This window comes from Notamacropus eugenii, chromosome 4, assembly GCF_028372415.1.
Source record: "Notamacropus eugenii isolate mMacEug1 chromosome 4, mMacEug1.pri_v2, whole genome shotgun sequence".
NCBI lineage: Eukaryota > Metazoa > Chordata > Mammalia > Diprotodontia > Macropodidae > Notamacropus > Notamacropus eugenii.
The window spans coordinates 3,781,894-3,807,713 of NC_092875.1; the positions used below are offsets into that span (position 1 = coordinate 3,781,894).

At 40.6% G+C, this 25,820-nt stretch overlaps 1 protein-coding gene across 1 annotated transcript; it reads right to left on the reverse strand.

Annotated features, from left to right (window-relative positions):
- Positions 1-1,720: 1,720 nt before the first annotated feature.
- Positions 1,721-25,142, reverse strand: LOC140498844 (vomeronasal type-2 receptor 26-like). The gene is given in 7 exon segments (XM_072599632.1): positions 1,721-2,784; positions 5,861-5,984; positions 11,110-11,337; positions 15,536-15,787; positions 15,789-16,026; positions 16,028-16,332; positions 24,851-25,142. Coding segments are annotated over 7 exon segments (2,094 nt in total). The 5' UTR covers positions 24,887-25,142; the 3' UTR covers positions 1,721-1,873.
- Positions 25,143-25,820: the final 678 nt, after the last annotated feature.

A 25,820-nucleotide genomic window follows, 5' to 3' on the forward strand; every position in this document is an offset into this window, starting at 1 on the left:
CTTGTGAGACGTTTTCTGGTCATAAGAGTTATAACAGTTGGGAATTGTAATTCTTCTCAGCTGAGGAGGAGAGGAAAACATCAAGCTTTCATATGAGGTGCATTGTCTTTAACCTGTCTCTGTTTACCTCTCCTTAACTGAATTGTTTACTCTCTTAAAGAATACGTTTCATAGGTTTAATATAATTTCTCACAAATACCTGGGACTGACCCTGTCAGTTAGTTGTAAACATTTATTTAAGGTTATAATATGTGTCAGGAAGTGTGCTGGGCACAGGAAATTTTAAAAAGAAAAAAAGCCCAGTCCCTGGCCATATGGAGCTCACAGGTTAATGGAGGAGACACCACAAAGATAAGCGTGCACAAATGAACTACATACAGGAGAAATTGGAGATAATCTGTAGGGGGAAGGCATTTGTATTAAGTAGGATTAGGTAAACCTCCTTACGAAGGTTGAGATTTTAAGTAGGATTTAAGGGAAGCCAGACATCAAAGATGTGGAGGGAGAGGTGGTTGGTTGTTGCCCTTTGTTTTCTAAGAGGATCAAAATGATACCACTCCGCTAGGGCCAAGTTCGTGTATATACAACAGTGGCTGGTCAGACCTATATGAGCTCAGACTGCTCTACCACAGGTTGGGAAAAAATAGTCCACGTGAGCATATGAAATTAATTTTCTAATTTTGTGTATCCTACATTTCCTTTGAGCTGTTTCATTTCTGCTTTTCTTGCAGAGCACAATGCCTTCTCTGACATGGGCACACCGTGCTGAGCCATCCTGTGCCAGTGTCTTCCATATCACACAGTCAATTCCAAAGCCTTAAGAGAGACTTAGACAGTGTCCTTGTATCACTTCTTCTCACCACTATGTGAATGCTTTCCCTGTGTGTGAGTTTTCCATAAAATAGTCTTTTTGGCAAGTGTATGTTTTTTCCATTGGAACAACATGGCCAACCCAGTGGAGTTATGCTCTCTGAAGCATAGTCTGAATGCTTGTCAGTTTAGTTCGAGTAAGAACCTCACAGATGTTTCTTATTTATTTTAGTCAAATACAATGACTCAGAGAAATTGAGATTTAAATTTTTTGAGTACTGATTCTAATATCAGTTTACTTTGGGTCAAATTATATCCTCAAGATAATTCAGAATGTGGTCATGAGTATGTTCCTCTAGGTCTTGACAGCCAAGAAATAGCAACATTAAAAATTTGACAGTAGATTAGCTAAAAATTGTAGGGTGTATGAAGTACTTGAAATAAGGAGGTCTTGTAAAAAATACTATGAAATAAGTTTCTATGTATTATCTATGATAACTTTTGGGAACATATATGCAGGTGTAATTGAATTTATTCTGGTCTCATTTTAGGGGAAATATGTCTCTTCTAGAATTTATTGTACTATTCAGCATTAAGAGAAATTGGGAAATTGTATGGATCAGGAAACTTTTTAATTGTGCGGTCTTAAGCCAAATTACTAAAGGTTACCAATTTGTTAACTGCAAACAGTGTGTGATTTGATAATTAATTGTATTAGAAATATGGATTGGAAAAATGAAATCCTTGATTCCTTTGAGTTTTAGATTTAATTGTTAAAAGACTGATGTAAATATGTTTCAAATAAAAAAAAACCCTTCCGAGAAATAGATGATAGTAATAATGTTTTGTTTTGTATTTTTTTCTGAAGTTAAGAGCATTCTTTGCTAAACAATTGCAAGCACATGCCTGAGTATCTCTGACAACATATGAAGGGGTGGAAAAAGAATTGGCCAAAATTCAAATATCAGCAAGGGGGCTAGATATAAGCATCCCATGCTGATGTGAGTTATTGGAACTTTTTATACCTGTGGAAGGAATTGTAAGGTAATGTCCTATAATAATTTCAGAACTTGGTGTCCACTTTTTTCTTTATCCCTTCTTGAGTATTCCTTTCTGGCCTCAGCAGGATCACATAGCACTTGGGAATAAAGATGCAGCCCAGTAACCCAGCACTGGAGGCCAGGATGGAGAAAATCTCGACAATCACCATGGCCTTCCCTTTGGTGCTCTGGTATGTGGGGAGAAAGGAGACCCACACACTGCAGAACACCAGCATGCTGAATGTGATGAACTTGGCTTCATTGAAGGTGTCAGGCAAGCTTCTGGCTAGGAAAGCCACAGTGAAGCTCCCCAGGGCTAGGAAGCCCATGTAGCCCAGGACACAGTAGAAGGCAATATCAGAGCCCTCATTACACAGAATGATGATGTGACCAGGTTCAGAATCTGGGTCCACATCTGGGAAGGGGGGAGAAGTTCCCAGCCAGATGCCACAGAGAATCACTTGAATGCCAGAGCAGATGAGGACAACAGAGTTGGACACCCTCGATTGCACCCACATTCTGATTCGACTCTCTGGTCTTGTGGCCCTGAAGGCCAGAACCACCATGATGGTTTTTGCCAAAATGGAGGACACGGCCACAGTGAAGACAGCACCAAAAGTTGTTTGTCTGAGGAGGCAGGTGGCTGCAGTGGGACGGCCAATGAAGAGCAAGGAGCAGAGGAAACAGAAGGTGAGGGAGATGAGGAGAGTATAGCTGAGAGTTCGGTTGTTGACCTTAACTATAGGAGTGTCTTGAAATTTTACAAATACCCAGAGAACCAGGGCTGTCAGGAGAGCAAAGGACACAGCTACCAATGCCAGAGTCATCCCCAAAGGCTCTGCAAGATCCAGGAAGGTCACAACCTTGGGGAGGCAGCCATCTCTGTCCTTATTAGGATATTCATCCTCTGGGCACTTCTCACAACGGTCCACATCTGAAGAGGAAAAGAAAACAGTCAGATCCTGTCTTGTGCAGGAGGATCTGCTGCCAGTGACCTTTTCTCTGAGATTATCTTACATAAATATGCTATTACGAATAAATGAATAATTCTCTCTTAAATTTAATCACTAGTTATTGTATTAGGCTCAAGGTTTTTTCCCCTTTTCTACTTCCTCATTCAGAAACCACCCAGTGTGGGAAATTTCTCAGAGATTTACCCAGGCAAATATCTAATAAGACATTGAAATAAATTCTAAGTTTGGGTTAATAGGTATATTCCTGCTCATTGTGTTTGCTTGGACAGGTCTGGGGAAAGGTCGATTCTCTTGTTGTAAGACAGGTGATGTAGAAATTGATGTCTCTTTAACCAGGATTTCAAATACCTAAGTCAAACACTCTAAGACCTTCCTTTTAATATTGCCCACACTTCCCACTATGTTAACCAGTCCTAGTTAGTAGCCATCTTGCAGGAATACCTACTCTTCAAAGTGCATACAAACTGTGACCCCGCACTCATTAGGGGTCTTTGGTCTAAGGGAGAAAGTCAAATGACCATCCTTTTACTAACAACCTTCTGCTCTTATTAATAAAATGATTCAATTACACAGAAACTACATCTCAAGCCTTTTTAATCATCACATTATTCACATATTGCCTTCTCTATTCAAAGGGAAACAAGCATAGGAACTACTTTGTCCTTCTTTGTATCCACAACACTTATCACTGACCTTGGGACATAATAGGTATTTAATAAACCCTACTGTCTCTAGCATGGTCTGCAAATAGTGATCCACATTTTACTGGAGATGGATTGTAATGTGATTAGTAATGCAGCAAATAACTCTGACTGGACTTCAGGGGCTCATTTGTTATGTAAGATTTTAGCATAATGCTTTCATTTGCTTTAGTAACATATAAATGAAAATAACCCAAGGGACTTCATTATGAGTTGACTTACCTATATTCAGAGCAGGGTCTATTTATGCCTTCCTTTCCCCATCTGTACAATTCAGTTCTTTTCATCATCAAACATGTCTTTACTATTAGACATCACACTTCACTAGCTAAGAATTTGGTATTTTGTTTTGCCTTTTACAATCTGACTTTGATTTCACCAGTTCAGTCAAACTTTCTCAAGTCTTTAGCTTGTCTGTTAAAATCAGGTAGAAATCAAGAAAATCTGAGTTCAAATGTGACCTCAGACCAATAATAGCTGAGTGATCCTTACCAAGTCACTTAACCTCTGTTTGTATCAGTTTCCTCACATGTACCTTCTATCACCTTGAATTGTGAGCATCAAATAAGATAATGTCTATAAAGTTCTTGGTGAATTTTAGGGAACAATCTAAATGTTAGCTATCATAATTTCCTAATGCAGGCAGAAGTGTCTTTTCTTCAAACTGTGGTCTTAGAGCAGTGATTCTTAACCAGAGGTCCAGAGATCCCCAATTAGGTTTGTGGGTGCATTTCAGAGGGGCCGTTTATTTGGATGCAAAAAATACAGCATTATTTTTATTAATATTACCTGAAATTTAGTGTTTCCTGAATTTTAAATTTTAAGAAAAACCAATGCTCTGGAAAGGGTACATAATCTTACCAGACTTCCATGAAGCAGAACATACTAAGAACTTCTGTCTTAGATCCTTGGGGCACAGAAGGATCACTGATTTTACACTAGGGCACAAAGCCAGTGCTTGGACACAGGACTGACTCAAGGTTTTCTGTACTCCAGGGCCAGTTCCCTTTCTGCTACACCATTCTGCCCTCAGCTGGGCTAAAGATAATGATGACGATGACCTTTGATCAACTGAACAAGACAGTTTAGAAGAGAGAGCCCTAAAGTCAGGAAACAGGAGTATTAACAGCCCACATCAGATAAGAGAGAGTCATGTTATCTCCATGAGTTTATAAATAAAATCAGACATCTGGAAAAGATGAGGACAGAGGTCCCTCCCACCTGTGAGATTCTATAATTAGTCCTCTAGCTGACCACCCTTGAAGGGCATGCTTGAATGACAATCATTCCAGTCAGCCTTCCTCCTTTGCTAACCTGACCAATGCTTTCCATTAAAGAGTGAACATTTTAAGCATTGTACATTCGACCCAGAATTCACACCCCTGCCCAGTATCACTTGAAATGAAAATCACCTACTCCATTAAAAGTCAATTTTATGCAATATCCCTCACTCTCCAATTTCCCTCACAATTCACCTGACTAGAACTCTCTGCCAAATTCCTTTGTTAGAATAATCGTTGTCCAACATGTTCCAAACTTTATCTTAAATCCCCCCTCTCCAAATATCTCCCAACATCAGAAACCCAGGTAAACTCATCCCCTCTGGGTTATTACACCTACTTAAGCCTTTCTGCCTAACTGAGCCTCTTTCAGTGGGATCACCTCCTCCAACTCTACCTTCGTCAAATTCCTCTCCTGCTCTTTCATTCCAAAAAGATTCTGTGCTCAGTCTCAGGTCCTCCAAATCATAAACATCTGTTGGCAATAGCCTAGTGAACTTCATTCAAGGTTGTGAATGTAGATTTTAGCAATTGGCTTTTGTTTGGGAGAAAATGTATATACAACCCCTTTGTTGTAACTTTAATATCCTTTATTAATATTTTCTACATCCTTTTCTTATGTCTATTCAACAAACAAACCAAACCCTAATTTATAATGTTAGCCAAGTTCCTCTGAGTAAATACTCACATGGGGAATTTAACATTGTCTCTGAGAGATGGGTGGAAGTCATTCCCTATCTCACCATGCTCAACCCATCAATGAGGTCAACGATTCATGGGTCAAAAATGGATAAAGGGAGATGTGTGTGTGTGTGTGTGTGTGTGTGTGTGTGTATTTTACATGATGCTATGACATCCCATATCATTCTTAGGCTGTGAGTCACTATTTCCAGCTACTTTTCCTTATCTCAGACGTTTATCCTGAATATCCATGATGGCTTATTTTCTGTTACTTGGGCAGTGAATGTTACTGTGGGTTGCGTATGACTCCAGTAACCCAACCCCACTATTCTGTGCCAGAAGGCTCACAAAGGAAGCCCCCTGTAGATTCTTACCAATTTGATTGGAGATCTCCCCTTCTGGGCACCAGGAACAGCTGAAGCAGCAGACAGGCTGTCCCTTCTTAGTTGTCTTCCTGCATCCCAGGCCACAGCTGTCACTACACACAGACTGGGGGACCTGAGTCATTAACAGAGCAGAGGAAAGTACTCTATTAACTAGAGAGATACTTATGATAGCTGGTACAGGCCAAGAAACTGTATCCACTAAAAAGCTCTGATTAGTGTAGCTTGTTCATGTGTCCATGGACATCAGGAATGGAATGTTCAGGGGATCTCCTTTCTAGTTCTCTCTCTGTTACAAGTTGTGGAACTTTGACTGAAACTTTTGATCTCTGAGGACCTGAGTTTTATCATTTGTTACATGAGAGTTAGTGCTACATGACCTTAGGACATTTATGCTCTGTACTCAAAATATAACCTGGATCATCCTTTGGTCATTGCGCAAATTGCTGAATGAAATCCTGGTGACAGTCCAAAATACCATTAAACTTCTAGTGTGCACAGAAGAGACGTTTGTAGGATCAGGGCTTGACTGTCCCATAAGTGTTATGGCTGTTATTTGTCCTTCATTCTTGAAGAGGTTCATAACACCAGGAAGGTGATGGCATGACTTGCAAGTAAATTAGATTTAAGGGTGGGAGGGGTATGCAAAATCACTAGCCTCGTTATCTCTTCTGGAGCCATATATATGTATAAGGTAACTGAAGATGGCTCTGAATGCAGACAGAGACCTTGGCCTTTTAGTTAATGTCCCAGACTTCAGTTTGACTGAGGCAGTGCCCATTCAGTGATTAATTCTAGGCAGGAAATAAGGCAAAATGACTTCTTTTGCCTAGTCAAAACAAAAACACAAAATACAAGAAATAAAATCAATGTGGGAGGGGAATACCCTCAGCATTTCTAGATTTAATAGGAGCTTTTTCAGTGACACCTATCTTCCCATTACTATGTTGTACCTCTAGCAACTCCATGTGGAATATGAGAAGCTATTTACTTCCAGAACAAAAGTGATGCTGGATATTAAAGACAGGGTCTCACCTGAGCTCTTCCTCAAACATCTTCAAATACCTTTAAATAGTGACTCTAAACAAATTTTAGAGTGGCAGAAATAAAAAAAACAGTGAAACAAGTTTCCAGTCCAAGACAACAAAGAAGGTCAGCAGAAGAGATCTGTTGCACCAAGGTGAAAGAGGAGTGCCATCCAGTATAGGCCAGGTTAGCACAGCCCCTTCCCTAGAAAACCATGACCAGGCCTTCAAACCACTGAATCATCATCCTCAGTAACTGCTTCCAGTACTCCCAGCCCACAAAGTATAAGGGAGTCAAACAATGGGTCAGAAGGAGATCATAGGGATCTCATTACTTGTACTGAAGCTAGGCTCTGTTGCTTTGCCCAAACTTGGATCCAGGTCACAGTCCTGGGCAGTAATTCCAGGGTGAGGAGGAGCACTAGCATAGCTGAGCTTGTGGCCTCAGGGGAGAACGGATTCTCATCACTCTTCCAGGGTGGAAAAGAGTGGAAAAGACCATAGTATAGGTCAGGAGCGTAGTAAACATACACCTCCTTGGATCATACCAACATGGAACTACTGAAAACTTGTTTAAGTCCCTAGAAGTATCTCTGTAAAGAGTCACACAAAATCCTTGAAGCTTGAGACAGTGGGCTCTCCGTTATGGAAGCAGAGCCCTATTTTAACAAAGACCTCAAAGTCAAATAATAGGCTGGGAGAATGAATAAACAGAAAAAATCAGTCCACAATACATTATTGTGAAGATAAGTAAGGTAAGAAAAACACACTCAGAAGAAGATAACAAAGTCAAAGCTCCTACTCCAAGACCTCCAAGGAAAATGCGAATTGGTTGACGAGTAAGGAAGGGCTCCAAAGGGATTTTGAAAATCAAGTATGAGAAGTAGAGGAAAATTTGGAAGAGAAATAAGAGTGATGCAAGAACATAACGAAAAATGAGCAAACAGGTTGGTGAAGAATACACAAAAAATACTGAAGAAAGTACCTTACAAAAAAGACTGCAAATTGATATAAGAAGTCCAAAAAGCCAATGAAGAGAAAAATGCCTTAAAAAGTTGAATTGAAGAGGTGGAGCCAAGATGATGGAGTAAAAGCAGGGAGCTGCTTGAGTTCTCCCACAAACACCTCCAAATTCCTGTAAAAAATTACTGTAAACAAATTCTAGAGCTGCAGAACCCACAAAATGATTGAGTAAAACAAATCTCCAGCCCAGGAAAGCCTGTAAAGTTGACAGGAAGCATCTGTCACACCAGGCCGGAAGCTGAGCCCAGTCCAGTGTGGGCTACACTGGCACAGACAAGGCCTGAGCAGGCCTCAGGGGAGAGAATCACTGGCAGCTGTGCCAGTTTCCAAACTTTTTAACCCCAAAATGCCAAGGACAACTTGGAAGGTTAGTAGAAAAAGTCTGTTGGACCTGTGCTAGAGAGGAATGTGGTCCAGTCCCAACCCCAGGGAAGTGAAGGATGAGGCAGAGGCCACTTCAGTCACAGCAGCATCACCAGCTGCAGCTATTTCTGGAACTATAGGCCTACAGATTGTGAGGTGTTGGAATGGCTGGTGAGAGGGGGATTGCAAGGATCTATTTGCCAGTGCTGAGGTGGGATTCTCTTGCTTTGCCCTGCTTGGATCTGGGTCATAGTTGTGGGTGGCAGTCCTAGGGCAAGAAGGAGTGCCTGTGACAGTGGTGAAGAGGGAATCTGTCTCACAGTTTCAAGGCAAAAAAGAGTGCTTGAGCTCACTCACAGACCAGACCACAAATCAGGAGAGGGGTAAACATCTCTCCTTTGATCACACAACCTTGGAAGAGCTGAAAATTAGCAGGTCACCAAAAGCATTTCTGAAAAGAGCTGCACAAAATCCCTGAAGTTTGGGATAGTACACCTCCTCACACACTGAAAGTGGAGAATTACATTGACAAAGAACTCAAAAGTCAAAGAATTAGTGGAGAAAATGACCAAACAGCAGGAAAAATGTCAGACTATAGAATCTTATTTTGACAAGGATCTTCCTTTGACAAGGAAGATCAAACTAGAAGACAACAAAGTCAAAGCTCCTACAACCAAACCTTCCAAGAAAAGTATGATTTGGTCTCAGGCCATGGAAGATCTCAAAAAAAGATTTTGAAAATCAAATAAGAGGAGAGAAAAAATTGGGAAGAGAAATGAGAGTGATGCGAGAAAATCATGAAAAACAAGTCAATTGCTTGAGAAAGGGGATCCCCAAAATGCTGAAGAATACTTCAAAAAATAAAATAGCACAAAGAGCAAAAGAGGTCCAAAAGGTCAATGAGGAGAAGAATGCCTTAAAAACCAGAATTGGCCAAATGGAAAAGGAGGTCCAAAAGCTCACGGAAGAAAAAATTCCAGGGGGTGGAGTCATGATGGCAGAGTAGAAAGACACACATATGCAGACTCTTCCAACACAGCCCATAAAATGCCCGTAGAGAGGGACTCCAACAAATTTTGGAGCAGCAGAAGAGGAGAACAACAGAGAGGAGGAGATTTCCAGCCCAGGGTGACCCGAAAGGCCCATGGGAAATGTTGGTTGTACCAATGTGGAGCAAAGCCCAGCCCAGCCTTGGCCACGCAGCCCGCAGCTCACGAACAACCCTGGGTGGGGGAGGGCTGTGGAATCTCCAGCTGCAGTAGCAGCGGCTCGCAGATCCCTCAACCCACAGGCCCCAAAGGTCAGTGACAGGGTGTTTTCAGCTGGCCAAGAAGAGAGAAAGGTCTTCCCACAGCTCTGGCCTTAGGTAGCAGCCACAGAGGACACATTGAGCAGGCAGCAGCAGTTCCCACAGCAGCCCACATCCATTGTTGGATCGTAAAACCCCTGGGGGCACTGAGGAGCTGATTATTACCTCAGCCCTGTGCAGAGGCCCTGAGGGAGTCGATCTTTATCTCACACTGAATGGTGGCCTTGCCCATGAAGCATATCTGAATCTCAGACCCCAGTGCTGGCTTGTTGGAACTGAAGGCCAGGTGGCTGTGGAGAGGAAACTTTGCTAAGATTCTGGGCACAAAAATCTCTCCCTGCTCCCACACCAAGTGTACATGCTTAATTGTTCCACCTTGGAGGAACTGAGATCTTACAGATCCCCAGAGAATACCCTACTCTTGACAAAGGACCTGAAAGTCAAGTAACTGGTTGGGAAAATGCCCAAAAAACGGGAAAAAAATAAGACTATAGAAGATTACTTTCTTGGTGAACAGATATCTTCTCTTATCCTTTCAGATGAGGAAGAACAATGCTTAACATCAAGGAAAGACATAAAATTTTGTCAAGGCTTCTGTATCCCAAACATCCAAAATAAATATTCAGTGGTCTCAGGCCATGGAAGAGCTCAAAAAAGATTTTGAAAATCAAGTAAGAGAGGGGGAGGAAAAATTGGGAAGGGTAATGAGAGAGATGCAAGAAAATCATGAAAAGTGGGTCAACACCTTGCTAAAGGAAACCCAAAAAATGCTGAAGAAAATATCACCTTTAAAAATAGGCTAACTCAATTGGCAAAAGAGGTTCAAAAATCCAATGAGGGGAAGAATGCTTTAAAAAGCAGAATTAGCCAAATGGAAAAGGAGGTTCAAAAGCTCACTGAATAAAATAGTTCTTGGAGGTCACAGGGAGAGTTTGTAGTCTTGCACTTGAGACCCCAAATCATCAGTGTGAAAATGAGGCAAGATGACAATCTTCAGAGCTACATATGAACTAGAATATAATGGTGATACAGTCTACACATCAGACATTGGACCAATTTGGGAAAATGTGGGTCACACTAATTTTACTCATCATAGAGAGAAAACTTTGCCCAGTAGTTGAATGAAATTTTATCTTAACTCAATTGAAGTGAGTGGGAGTTTCACCATCATTCATGAAGATACAGGAGAGTGGATAAGTACAAGGGCTTTGGGGTCAAAGGTTTTTGAGTCAATCACACGATTTCTTGGGCTCATTTTCCTTTCCTGTGAACTGAAAAGGTAGACAAAGTGACCTTTAAAGTGCCTTCTTGTTCTATCTCCTATGATGCTCCCAGTTTTTAGAGATACCTACCTGATGGGTTATTTTTTTTTTCATTCAGCAATTTGCTTCAAAAGTAAAAGAAAAAAAGGAGCTGGTTGAGACTTTTTATGTAAAAATACAAAATATTTAGGGAGACAAGTAGAGTGAGATGTGTTGTTATGACTGAATATGTAAGTTGACCTGCAAATAATTTCTGACCTTTGAATCGAACCATTCCCAGTTGATGGTTTCCTCAAACATGGTGAAATCTTGACCAAGTGGAGCATTGAGAATAAATTGGCCCACTTTCAGCAGGAATTCAGTATCATTAAGATAGACTACATAGTTCCTAATGTCATATTGAGCCTCAGAGTTTCTTTTCTCATCCATAAACACCTGATCACCAGCGCTGTTGTTAAATTGAAGGTCCTGAAGAAAGGAGTGGAGCTGAAAGGGAAGAGAAATCGCTGTTATTTCTTGGTATCAGGGCTCTTCAAGAAGTAAGTACTCTGTACTATGGCAGAGATGCTGGGACTGGTGAATGGAGGTTTGGGCCACTGTTTGGAGGGATGATATATGTGAGTTCAAATTCTACCTCACACACTTATTAGCAAAATGTCTTTGTTACTTATCTTCTCTCTTGTCTCTTCTGTAAAATGAGATAACAACACTTAATAAGACATCAAAGTTCATTGTAGTTCTTAAAGGGCAATAAAAATGATAGTTATTATACTGTTTTGTCATCATTACATTTCCTTATCCCAGTGAAGCTGAAAAGTGCAACACGATTGGGAAAGGAAATTTGTTCTTTATGGTGGAATCTGTATGCAGAGAAATGAGGTGCTTTGGGAAATGCCATGATCTTGGTGGTAGATGGTTCATAGAAGTATATGTACTGGGAAGGCAAAGGTTACTCACAAAGAACATGATAGAGCATCAATTTATTCAGCTATTGTAAGTAATCAAGTTGAATAGCAAGTTGGGCTGGATGCAGGTACCTCTCCCTTGTACTCATTGTCTATAATATTTGAGATTTTAAATGTCTCTGAATGGCAGCTATCTAGTATAAACTCCCCCTGTGCCCTGTGTTATTCCTGCCCCATAATTAACAAATTTCTCTTTAATTTAAACTGACTTTTTCACTTTCATTTCATCTTCCACCCTTCACTGGGGCATGCCCGTGTCCTGAGAATGCTGCTTTCTTTGCTTCTCTTTCCACTTTTTCCTATATTTTTCTCTCATGTTCCTGATTTCCTAACCATGCTGAGGGAATCAGGGTACTCCTTGTTCCCCGTTGCCACTTCCAGATCCAAATGTTAGGAATTGTCCTAACCAGTTTGTCAGAGTCATTGTCCTTGTAATCTTAAGTTTGGATCTAGGAGCCATCTCTAGTCATCCTGATTTATATCTTGCTACTGGGCCCAGATGGCTTTGAAGAGAAAGTGAGGCTGATGACTTTGCCCAGTCCTCTCTCAACTCCAATTCACATGCAAGTCATGACATCACCTTTCTGATGTCATCGTCCACCAATAACCAAGGACAAACAACAAAAACATGAAGCTTGAGTTTAATACCAAATCCTTAAAGTGGCAGAAAAAAAACAACGTGGTCCAAAAGGAATATTGTATTGTTTCAAGGCAAAAGAACAAGCTATTGTAAAAGTATTATATTTGAATTAAGGCACTTATCTTTATGATGTTCACACACACACACATGGGTATATGTGTGTGTGTATACACTTGTTCTCTTTTTCAAAACAAGTTAAACACCTTGAAGACAGGGAGTTTGTTCTCTTTCCTTGTATCCTTTGCCCCTAACTGAGTTACTGGCATATAGTAAATGCTTAATGAATGCTGACTGACAGAATGACTTGACTGCAAGAACTGTGTGAATATTTGTAATTGTATCCTGTTGTGTAGTACAATGCCTGGCACAAAGAAAGCACCTGTTAATATAAACAGTTGTTCATTGATTAACTTGTTAAGAAAGTGAGATTTTGTATTACTTCACTTGCCTATGAAAAGGCCAGGAGAGAAAAGAAATTTGTCCTTAGAGCAGAGATCCTTTCTGGCCCTTTTCCTCAATCATTCATTTGTATTAATCAAGTCAGGAGCCTTTGAAATTTAAACAAATTGTATAATTTTGAAACCCATAAATTATTGGGCAAAACATCTTTGCCTGGCTATGACCCAGCCTGCTGAGATGAGGGTTTGGAAAAATAATGAGAAGGTCACTGTAAGTAAGGGTTAGGGCTCTCACTGAACAGGCCCAGTCTGGAAGAGCTGTCAAAGTGAAAAGTCTGGGAGGTGGCAAGTCTAAAAACTGAGGTTACGAGGGAAGAGAACTATGAAGTCTCCTGTCAGTACAAGACTAAGGGTCTTTGCTCTTTTGGAAAGAATCAGCAGTTCCCCAGTAAAGGAGTATAGCTGAGCTTGGAGGTGGAGGTGATGAAGAATTCAGCTGGCACCAAGGAGCAAGTCTAAGAGAGTCCAACAGCATTAACTAACCAACAGAACTGTCATATTCTTGGAGAAGCAGGAGGCACAGTCTGTATGTTGGTCAAGTCATTTACACAACAGGTCACAGCTTTGTGAGGCCTCTCTAAGGGATGAACATCAAGGCCCTGCAGCTCTGAAGCTGAAAGTTGGCTTGACCACCCGTGTGCCATACGAGCATCACTCTTTGAGTATGTGTTCACTATGTCCATGAGCACAACGTGCATTTGGAAGAGAATTCATGCCAGTGTTCCTAGAGTGTTCAGTGAGACAGTTGGAATGTGACCCTGTAAAGGGAGTTTGGAAGTGACTCAAGGGACCCATGAGTTCAGTTTTGGTCATGTTGAGTTTAAGACGTGTATGGGACATCCAGTTCAAGTTGTCCAATAGACAGCTGTAGATGCAAGACTGGAGATCAGTAGAGAGGTTAGGGCTAGAGAAGAAAATTCAAGAATTTGATGGAGATATCTATCTGCATAGAGATGATCATTGAAACCATAACAGCTATTGAGATCACCAAGTAAAGAGTTATTGGAGAGAAGAGAGGAAACTGAGGACAGAACCCTGGGGGCCACCCAAGGTAAGCACAAGAGAGTCAAGAATCAAAAACAGTTGTAGGATATTAGAGGATGGGTCAAACCTGTCAGTGAGCAACACTCAACAAGCATTGATTGAGTATTTACTACCTGTCAGACATTCTGTGAAATAAGAATTTACACACAGAAAAAGCAAATGTCGGTCCCTTCTCTCAACATGCAAAAAACCATGTACAAAAACAGTATATATAGGAGAAAATGGAGATAATAAGAGGGAAGGCAATTGAAAAGGATTGGAAAAGTTTTCCTGCAGAAAACTTAGTTTTAGTCTGGATTTGCAGGGAGCCAGGGAAGACAGCAGATGTAAAGAAGGAGGCAGAGAATGTCAGCTGTGTTGTCCAGGAGTGAAAACATTTGTAGTAGGGACATGGAGTATTTCTGAGGGATTGTAAAGAGGCCAGTGTCACTGGAACTCCAAGTTCATGATATGTTGGGGGTGTAAGCTCAGTTTTCACGTGGACCGTCTCAGGCAGGTAAAAGTGAGGACTTCTAAACCTCAGAGTTCTCACGAGGCCCCCCAGGGAACAGCTGGGGACTGAGGCGTGAAACACAAGCTATCTTGTGTATTTCCACCTCTTCTCAGTGGGAAACTTGCTGGGGAGAGCATCCCACACTTGAGATTGGCCCATGGTCTGAGCACACCTGTTCTTAATTAGCTAGGGGCTGAGAGAACGCACGGTATTCACGTGCAAACTATGCAGCAGGAGAGCTTAAGTAGGGACAGGAAAGCCTGGAGGCCCTCTTCTGGATGTGGGGTCCCCTCTGGGGGCTCTTCTTGCTGCGGGGCCCTTGGAGGGAAGAGGGTCCCTTCCCTCTTTCGCTCCCATCTTCTTGCTGTATGATCCTTGCCCCTTGGGAGGAGAAGGATTCCTCTCTCCTGAGGAAGAACTCACCCTGCATATGGACACTTAACTAAGACCCTGAATAAAGCCTAACCCTTGTTTGACTCTGGAAAGCCTCTTCTCTCAATACGTTTATCTGGTTGGCCACCAAAGACCTGTGAAAGGTAAGAAGGCTTGGGTAGCTCATCAGCCTCTAGGCCAAACAATGATACTTGGGGTTAAGATGTAAGAAAACTAGAAAATTATGGAGTGAGTCACATGATGAAGGGCTTTGAATGCAAAACAATGATGTTCAATTTGATCTTCGAAGTAAAAGGGAGAAATTGGAGTTAGGGTAATAAAATGAAATGTAATAGAAATAGAAAATAAAGTGCTTCCTGTGTTCAAAAGTCATCTTAACAGCTGGAACATGGGTGAAGCAATTGTAACAGCTAAGCAATGGTTAATTAGTGTGAAAAAAAAGAGTTCTAGTTGACTAAAGCCTAAAATATGCTAAGAGTGTGACCATAAAATCCCCAAAACGAAACCTATCATTAGGTAAATTGACGTAGAGATATTTTCCAGAATATGAATTTTGCCATAGCTCTATTATGTGATCCTTTTCAGATCACTTGGGGAATTCAAAGATTTTGTGAGAGATGGCCTTACTGTGAGTTGTATCAAAATATCAAAAATCAGCAATGGTCAGGACCAGTTCTTAAGGGAACTTTACCTGCCAAGGTTGAGGCACCCAGTTTTCTCCAGCTTCCTCAGAGAAAACCTCTGATTTCTTCAAAAACTTTTCATGAAGGGCCCAAGCCACAGAATACACTGCATTGTAGATAGTGTAACTCAGACCAGACATGGTCATGTCAAAAAGAAATTCAGGCAAAGCCTCCAAGCTAGCATTTGGTGCACACTGATCTAGCTCCAGTTTTTCATATTCATCCTGGCACCGGAAAGCTGACAACCAGAAACTCTTTAAGTACAATGTCTTCTGGGTCTTTATTAGGGTTGATTGACCTTAGAAAAGACTTAAAACCAGGGACCTCACTGGTCAGGTATGTAAATGTGAGAGCTCCATTGAAACTGTAACTATCAATATAGTTGGGTCTCATGGTTATATCCCAATGAGAAGTAGTGATCCACACCTTAAATGTTGGGACCAAGGGAAATTGTGAATGTCTCAAAACCATTAATGAATCTGTATCTCCATGAATCACTTACTGGAGACTTGATGATCCTGGGCATGAAATCCATCTCTGATTCTTCATGGCTTCTCTCACTGACAGGGATCTTTTCTGTGAAGGCTGCACAGACATTATACTATGCCATCTCTCCTGTCACTTTCTGAAGGAATTTCTCACCCCTGAGATCATCTGTGGTCACCAGACCTACCCAGGTCCATTTAAAATGTGCCAGTAACTGGACCATGCCATAGGGCAAAAAGAAGTCTCTGGGAGCCATCTGGTAGAGAGAAGGAAACTGGACTTTGTCACTCAGGATGGGATCAAAAGGGCCAAAGCTGACCTGGACAATAACAAAATATGGCAAATGTTGAATTCTATGAATATGGTAGTAAGGATAGAATTATGTAAAATTATAAACTCCCATCAAGCTGTTCTTTCTCTATGGGAATAAATTGAGGTGATTGTAGAATATACATCTTGTTACAGGGCAATTTTAATGAACGCAAAATATTCATAGATATTTTAATTTTTGTGCTGTCCACAAAAGCTATCCTTTTGATGCTTCAAATATTGTTTAATAGAGTCTTATTTGGAACATTTATCTGTACATATCACATAGTAAGCAAACAGGTTGAGATGGGCATGATTCACTGAGCAAAGATTAAATCTCACCAGCAGTTTATCAGTTACATGCTACCAAGTTACATACAAGGTCCATGGGTCTTTGAGAACATGAGAAATGATATTGTCACCATGGGAGTATGGACCATGTCAGCCATTTCCTTCAACTACCACTGGATGGTATTATGCATTGACCATAGAAAATCCTAAAAGGAGCAAAATCAAAATCCATCATATAATTACTAGACCACACATTGGATCATGTGTATATAGTACACCCTTATGGGTCTCTACCCCAACTCTCTCGACTGTTAAGTTGGTTCTACAAAGGCTGGAGGTTAGTACCTACTGTCTCACCTTTCTTAAGAAGACAACTTAGAAGATCGACAACAAGAATATCACACCAGGCTGGGAGTGGAATGCAGTCCAGAGTGGGCTGGGTCAGCTCAGACAAGGCCAGAGCAGGCCTCAGAGGACTGAATCACTGGTAGCTTTGGCAGTTTCTAAACATTTCAATGCACAAACACCAAAGACAACATAGAAAGTCAGTGGGAAAACTCTGTGGGACTTGGGTGAAAGAGGAATGTAGACTGACTGAGGTATGACCCCAGTCCAAGGGCAGGGGTGGTGGTGGTGCTGGAAGCAATAGCAGCAGCAGCAGCAGCAGCAGTGGTTTCTTCCAGAACTCTGGGCCCACAGACAGTGGGGGATTGAACACTGATAAAATTAAAACCAAAGTCTGGGACAGGACACCCACCTCCACACACACCACCACTGGAAGCAGATAAAAAAAACCTTGACAAAGAGTTAACAAATCAAGTATTTGGCTGGGGAAACAGGCAAATGGCACAAACAACGCCCAGACAATATAATCTTACTTTAGTGAAAACAAGGTAAAAACATACAACCAGAAGAAAAGAAAGTCAAAGGTCCTACACCAAAAGCCTCCAAGAAAAATATGAATTGGTCTCAGACCACAGAAGAGCTCAAAAAGAATTTTGAAAATCAAGTAAGAGAAGTAAAGGAAAAAATGGGAAGAGAAATGAGTGATGTAAGAAAATCATGAAAAACTAGTCAACAATTTCTTAAGGAGACTCCCCCAAAGTGCTAAGGAAAGTTAACACCTTAAAAAATAGACTAACATAAATGGCAAAAAAGGTAAAAAACCCGATGAGGAGAAGAACGCCTTAAAAGCCAGAATTAGCCAAATGGAAAAGGAGGCCTAAAAGCTCAGTGAAAAAAAAATAATTCTTTAAAGATTAGAATGTAACAAATGGGAGCTAATGAGTTTATGAGAAATCAAGAAATTATAAAACAGAAGAAAAGGAATGAAAAAATAGAAGACAATGTGAAATATCTCACATGAAAAACCACTGATCTAGAAAATAAAACAAGGAGAGATAGGATAAAAATTACTGGACTACCTGAGAGGCATGATCAAAAAAAGAGCCTAGATATCATCTTTCAAGAAATTATCAAAGAAAACTGCCTTAATATTCTGGTTGGTTGGTTGTTGTCCTTCGTCTTCCAAGAGGACCAAAATGACATCACCATGATAAAGTGAAATTTCAGTGTGTCCAACTGTGGCTGATCAGAACAATATGAGCTTGGAATGTTCTACCACAGAATGGGCACAAATAGTCCCTGTGAATACTTGGGGTGATATCCCAAATTTACGCACTTTGCTTTTACTTTGTGCTGTCTCAATTCTGCTTTGCTCAAAGAGCACAGCTCCCTTTCTGATGTGGATGTGCCATGCTGAGCCGTCCAGTGCCAGTGTCTCACATGTTGCACAGTCAAATTCAAAGTTCTTGAGAGAGACCTTGAGAGTGTTCTTGTATCACTTCTTCTGACCACCATGTGATTGCCTGCGCCATGTGAGTTCTACATAAAAAAGTCTTTTTGGCAAGCATACATTTTGCATTTAAACAATGTGCCCAGCCCATTAGAGCTGTCCTCTCTGAAGCATAGTTGGAATACTTGGCAGTTCAGCTCGAGCAAAGACTTCAGTGTCTGGTACATCATTCTGCCAGGTGATCCTCAGAATCTTCCTAAGACAGTTCAAATGGAAGTAATTCAGGTTCCTGACATGGTACTGGTAGACTGTACATATTTCACAAGAATATCACAATGACATTAGCACAATGGCTTTGTAGACACTCAGTTTGGTAATCAATCTAGTACCTCTTCTTTCCCAAACTTTTCTTCAGAGCTCCCAAACTCTGAGCTAGCTCTGACAATGAATGCATGAACCTCATTGTCAATGTGTACATCCCTGGAATGTACACTACTAAGTTAAGTGAACTTAAGACTTAAAGTCTGTAAAGCATTTAAAACTTCTCCATTTTTCCATTCCTTTGGTTTAGTTTTATAATTTCTTGATTTTTCATAGTCATTAGCTTCCATCTACTCGATTCTAATCTTTAAGGAATTATTTTCTTCAGTGAGTTTTTGGACCTCCTTTTCCATCTGGAAAATTCTGCTTTTTAGGGCATTCTTCTCCTCATTGGCTTTTTGGATCCCTTTTGCCATGTGGGTTAGTCTATTTTTTAAAATATTATTTTCTTCAGCATTTTTTGGGATCTCCTTTAGTAAGCCGTTGACTTCTTTTTCAAGGTTTTCTTGCATTGCTCTCGTTTCTCTTCCAATTTTTGCTCTTCTTCTCTTACTTGATTTTCAAAGTCCTTTTTGAGCTCTTCCATGGCTTGAGGCCAATTCATATTTTTCTTGGAGGCTTTGGATGTAGGAGCTTTGACTTTGTTGTCTTCTGTTTGTATATTTTGGTTTTCCCTGTCAACACAGTGACATTCTATAGTCTGATTCTTTTTCTGGTTTTTGCTCATTTCCCCAGCTATTTACTTGACTTTTGAGCTCTTTGTCAAGGTACTTCTCTCCTCTGGTAGGGGTGGGGAGTGTACTGTCAGTTGCTTGATTTCCATAGAATCTATGGGCTTAGAGTTCCAGAAATGGTTGCTGCACCTGCTCCTGCTGCAGTTGTGACTGCTGAGGGTTTCTCTGCCACCCTGGGCTGAGGCCTGACACTCAGTTCTCTCACACAGGTCCCACAAGTTTTTTTCCACTGACCTTCCAATTTGTCCTTGGCATTTTGGGGTCTTGAAGTCTGGAAACTGCCACAGGTGTGAGAGATTCAGTCCCCTTGAGGCCTGCTCAGGTTCTGTCTGTGCTGGCACTGGACTGTGATCTGCTCCCAGCCTGGTGTGATAGATGCTTTTGTCAACCTTCCAGGATTTCTTCTTCTGGAGGTTTGCTTCACTCCATCATTATGTGACTTCTGCAGCTCCAGAACTTGTTTAGAGTCATTTTTTACAGGTATTTGGCTGGGCTTGAGGACAGAGCTCTAGGAAGTCCATGCTGTTACTCTGTCATTTTGGCTCCACCCCCATCCCACTCATGGAAGTATTTTGAATATCTACACATGTATAATCTATGCTGAATTATTCGCCTTCTCAATGAGGGTGTGTGGGGAGTGAAGAAGGAAGAAAATTTGAAAAGTTAAAAATTGTTTTCACATGCAACTGGGAAATAAGATATATAGACAATGGGGTATAGAAATGTATCTTGCCCTACAAGAAAGCAAGGGAGAAGGGGATAAGGAGGGTGATAGAAGGGAAGGCAAACTGGGGGAAGAAGTAATCAGAATGCATGCCATTCTTGGGTGGTGGGGAGGCAAGAAATGGGGAGAAAATTTGGAACTCAAAGTCTTGCGGCAATGAATGTTAAAAACTAAAAATAAATTAATACAAAAAGAGAAAGAAAGTCAAGGGATGGACTCTTTAATTAGCAATATGGAAATGGCTGAATGAGTCTATGTAGAGCATAGTGTTTAATGGGACAATATCACCTTGGGTACTGGGGCAGTCAGGTGGCACTGCAGTGGAAATTTGCTAGGTCTGGAGTCAGGAAGACTTATCTTCCTAAATTAAAATATGGCCTCGGGCTCTTACTAGCTATGTCATCCTGGGAAAGTCACTTATCCCTGTTTGTTTCAGTTTACTTTAGCATGAATGTGATATTCACAGCACCTACAATGGTCATGAATACCCTGGCACAGTTCCAAATCATGAAATACAACAGACTCTCCACGTGGAAGACAGAACCAAAATATTTATTCAGACACCAGAAAGCCAAATCCATCATACTAACAAAAATCTGTGTGTGTGTGTTTGTCCTTTGTTGCCAAAGAAGACCATGCCATCAGAGAAATAATGAGATGACTTGCACTTGACTTTATTTTATTGAGTGAAAGAGGACTATGCAGGTCACCAGCCTCACTTCTCCAGAGCCATCTGAATCCAGTGACCAGATATTCATCAGGATGACTAGAGATGACCCAGGATGAGGCAATTGGGGTTAAGTGACTTGCCCAAGGTCACACAGCAAGTGAGTGTCAAGTGTCTGAGGTGAGATTTGAACTCAGGTCCTCCTGACTCCTGCACTAATGCTCTATCCACTGCACCACCTAGCTGCCCGAACAAAAATCTATACACAGTAACAATACAGAAGACAACACCATCCCCAAGTCATCTCCCTGCTAGGCTTTCCACAAGCCAGTTTGGTTAAACAAATCACAAGCAGACCCCCTTAAACAAAATCACAAACACATTCTTTCTCTCATGCCCACCAGCAGCCTGCATCTTTCTTACCTCTGACCAAGTTTCCTCTCAGTTCTGCCCAAGCTCTGCCTTTTCCTGTTTCACACATTTAGCGAACTCCTCCCACCACAGGCTCCATGTGACTCAGGCAGGTCTCATGGGCCTATTAATGAATATGAAAGATCTCTCCATTTAAATTACCATTATATTTCCTCATATCAAAAATGAGCTGGAAAAAGAAATAGCGAATTACTCATATCTTTTCCAAAACAACCTCAGTTTGTGTCACCAAGAATCTGATGCCAGTGAAACAACTGAATAATAACAACAAAACAATTTGGAAGCATCCCCTAGAATGCTCTAGAAAGCTGTTCTTTGCCACTGGCATTATAGGCCAATTGTCAATGATTTAGGTAAAGCCAGATGATGGCGCACTTTTTAAATTTGCAATTAACAGAAACCTGGGAGTGGTAGCTCCACCATGGATGATGGAGCAAGGAAGATTCCCAAAAAGTATTTAATCAGCTAGACTAGTGGGTTAATTCTAATAGATGAAATATAACTGAGAACAATGTAAAATCTTACACTTTGGTACAAAAAATTTAACTTCATAAATACAAGAAGGGTAGAGGAGGCAGAGTAGGCATAATTTCATAGGAAAAGAACCATGAGAGTTTTAGTGGACTGCAGACTCAGTGGCTGTCACCAGTGTGTTAGAGCAGCCAGAAAAACTCATGAAATCCTACTCTTCAGTGAGAAGCTGAGTACCCAGGATTAGGGAAAATTATCAGCATCTGCATAAACCAGACCTCATCTGGAGTGTCAGCATCAGTACTCAAAAAGACAAATACCATTTCTGAAAGAAAACTGATGATCTGGAGATTGTTTCCCAAGCCATCAGTCCCACTTTGACTATCCTTTTCTCTCTGCTTTCTTTCATCTCATTGGTGCATCAATTTACCTCCACATTTTCCTTGACACTCCATACACTGGACCCTTTGTCCTATCACTGATTTTGCCTTGGCAGGCCCCAACCTTGGATTAGTCTCCAGCAGGATGGCAGGCTCCACCACTTACCTGTCCTACTTTTATTTGTATGCTCATGAATGAAATAGGAGAGAATCAGGAAACTGTGCTGAGTGGTTCCACTATAAATTCTTCCTATTAAATACCTTGAGTCAAAACCAGCTCATTGCAGTAAGATAGTTCTTTTACACTTCTTAATTGACTTCTCATCTGAGTTATAATAGGGAATATTCCAAAAATTCTCATCTGATCTCAGGTGGGTGGCAGAGTTATAGAGCACTGGTCCTGGTGTCAGTAAGACATAAGTTCAAATCTCAGGTAAGTTACATCCTTTGTATTGCTTAGTTTTCTGTTTTATTTATCTTTCTTAATTAATTAATTTAGTTTTAGTTTTCAACATTCACTTCCATAAGATTTTGAGTTCCAAAATTTTCTCTTTCTTTCCCCCCCAATGGCCTGCAATATAACATAGATTCTAAATATACATTCATATTAAACATGTTTTCAGATTAGTCATCTGGTGAAAAAAAGTAGAACCAATGGGAGGAACTACAAGAAAGAAGAAATAAAAAAGAGAGAGTGCAAATTGTATGCTTCAATCTGTATTCAGAATTCATAGTCTTTTTTCTGTGTGTGGATAGCATTTTCCATCAGGAGAATTTTGGAGTTGTCTCAGATGCATTGTTAAGAAGAGCTAAGTCTATCAAAGTTAATCATTGCAAAATGTTACTGTTACTGTGTACAGTGTTCTTCTGGTTCTGCTCACTTCACCCAACATCAGTTCATGTAAGTCTTTCCAGGATTTTCTGAAGTCTACCTGCTGATGATTTCTGATAGAACAATGATATTCCATTACATTCATAAACTACACCTTGTTCAACCATTCCCCAATGGATGGCTATCTCCTCAACTTCCAATTCTTGGCCACCAGAAAAAGAGCTGCAATAAACATTTTTGTGTATGTGGATCAAATTCCCATTTTCATGAGCTCTTTGGCATGTAGATCAAGAAGTGGTATTGCCGAGTCAAAGGGAATAAAATATGGGGTATAATATTAGCACCTGCCATGCAGGTTTGGTGTGAGGAACAAAGAGCATCTGTAGTAAAAATAAGACTTAACACCCATAGAGTGTTTATTATGTGGCAAACACTTTATACATGAATAGAGTCATGGAAATCTTAAAATACTATGTAAATGATTTTGTCACATCTATTTAAGAATGATGATTAACCAATTAACAAGCATGTATTACATATCTAGCATGTGCTAAGAAAGGTGATAGGCACTGGAAATGTGAAGTGAGGGCTGAATCAGATCCTGAAGAATGTCTGAATGGATAGACTTCTGGGCTTGGAGTGCTGATTTCAAATTCAGCCTCAGAAGCTGAGGAAGTCACTTTAACCTCATTATTAACGTTATTATTGAACTATTATTGCATTTCTTCAAATCTCTTACAGTATTCCTTCCACTCACTTTTGTAAGTGATAATCTTGGCTCATAATTCGCACAAAGCCACCTTTTAAACAAAAAGAGTTCCCTTTTCTCTTCTTCTCTGTAAGCGAAATCATTTAGATGTCTTCCCTCACCATCTCCTTCATCTCTATATTATGTGAAAAGGTACCCTCTCTCATTGTAAATGTTAACTTCTCTGAATACACCCTTGATCTCATCCCATTCCATCTTCTTCATTTCCCTCCCTCTAACATTTCTTCTAAAAAAATCTGTAATCTTTCCCTATTTCATGACTTTTTCTCAGCTGCTTACAAATATGCCCAAATCCATTTGCCTCATCCTAAAGACAACCATGATGGGGTCCTACCAATCTGGCAACTATTGTCCTATATATCACTTCTCCACTTCATGACTTAATTCCTTGATAAATTCATCCATATTCAACATCTCCTGGTCCTCTACTCTCCTTTTCTCTAAACTCTCTGCTCTATAGCACCTAAACTATTGGACTGAAATTGCCCTTTCCAAAATCACCTAGTATCTTTTAAATGTTGAATCAAATGATTTTTGCCTTGGCAAATGGACTCTCTGACTTCCTCATCAATGTTGATTTCTCTGCATCTTTGGATACTGTTGATCATACTTTTTTCTTTGACATTCTGTCTTCTTTTGGTTTTTTCCTGATTATGTTTTTCTCTGGTTCTTCTGCTACCTGTATGACTGATTCTTCTTAGTCTCTTTTGCCACAAATGAAGCAAGTTTTGGAGGCAGTGAATACGTATTGGGTTTAGAATTAGGAAGATCTGAGTTTGAATCTGTCCTTAGCTACTTGCTGGTTGGATAACCATGGAAAAGTCACCTACTTTCTGCATGCTTCAGTTGGGAATAATAATAACACTTTCCTCACAAGTTTATCGGGAGAATCAAGTGAAAAAATATTTGTGAGAATGTATAGCACAGTGCCTGGCACAAAGCAGGCATTCTCCAAATGCTTAGTCCTTCCCCACTCACTGCTACACAGGGTTATGTAACCCTAATTTTATTCTTCGTGTACAGTCTGTATGTAGTCTGGGGATCCATTCATTCTTTCCTAAATTGGAGTGGCCTGATAAAGGTTTAGAAAGTAGGAGGCCCAAAGCACCCACCTGTGGGAACTTGTAGAGCTCCATCAGGGTCCCCATCTGGATAGATAGAGCTGATGTGGCTCCTCCAATGACAGCCACAGACTTGTCCCACCCTCTGCAGCTGAAGTTAGGGACTAGCTGACCCTCTCCTGTCAACCACCTCAGGGAGCTCTCCAAGGTTCTTGCATCACTGTGGTAGGCATTGTAGACCTGGAATCCCAGAGAAATGTTGGGTAGCAGAGCAGGGTCCCTGTTGATCTCCTCCACAGCAAACCTTATGGTCAAGGCCTGTTGGTAGTTTTTATGCAGCCACCTGAGGGAGAGAGAATCAGAAACCACTAAGAAAGCCTGAGAAGAATTCATTTCAGAAGAAAATGTTTCTCAGTCAAGTGAGGGTATAATCCAAGGAATCTAGCTCATTTTGTCTTTATGACTACAACAATAACAGCAGCAATACTAATGTCCATTAACATTTATGTCATGCCAGTCACTGTGCTCAGTGCTTGACAATTGTTATGCCATTTATTCCTCCCAACAGTCCTCAGAGACATGGACTATTATTATCCCTATTTCACAAATGGAAACCGAGGGAAACAGATTTGTCAGCGTCATCCAGGGAGTGTCTGAGGCTGAATTTCAGCATATGTTTTCCTGACTTGCTACCCCAAGCTGATTGTTAATAACAGACTCTCTCATTCCTGTACTACTCCCCTTGTGATTTTTATGATGGTTAGGATGGTTTGCCTTAAGTTGCTAATTGGATTGGACCTGTCATAATACTTTATTCAATTCATGATATTAAGTATACATATATGTACATATGCACACATACATATAATATGCATGTGTGATGTGATAGGAATATGTATACATATATACATATACACACATGCACACGTATACTTATATGTATATATGTATATATACATATACATACGTATATGATATGATAGAAAATGTCAGTGATCCAGATAGTCCTCATTCTCAAAGG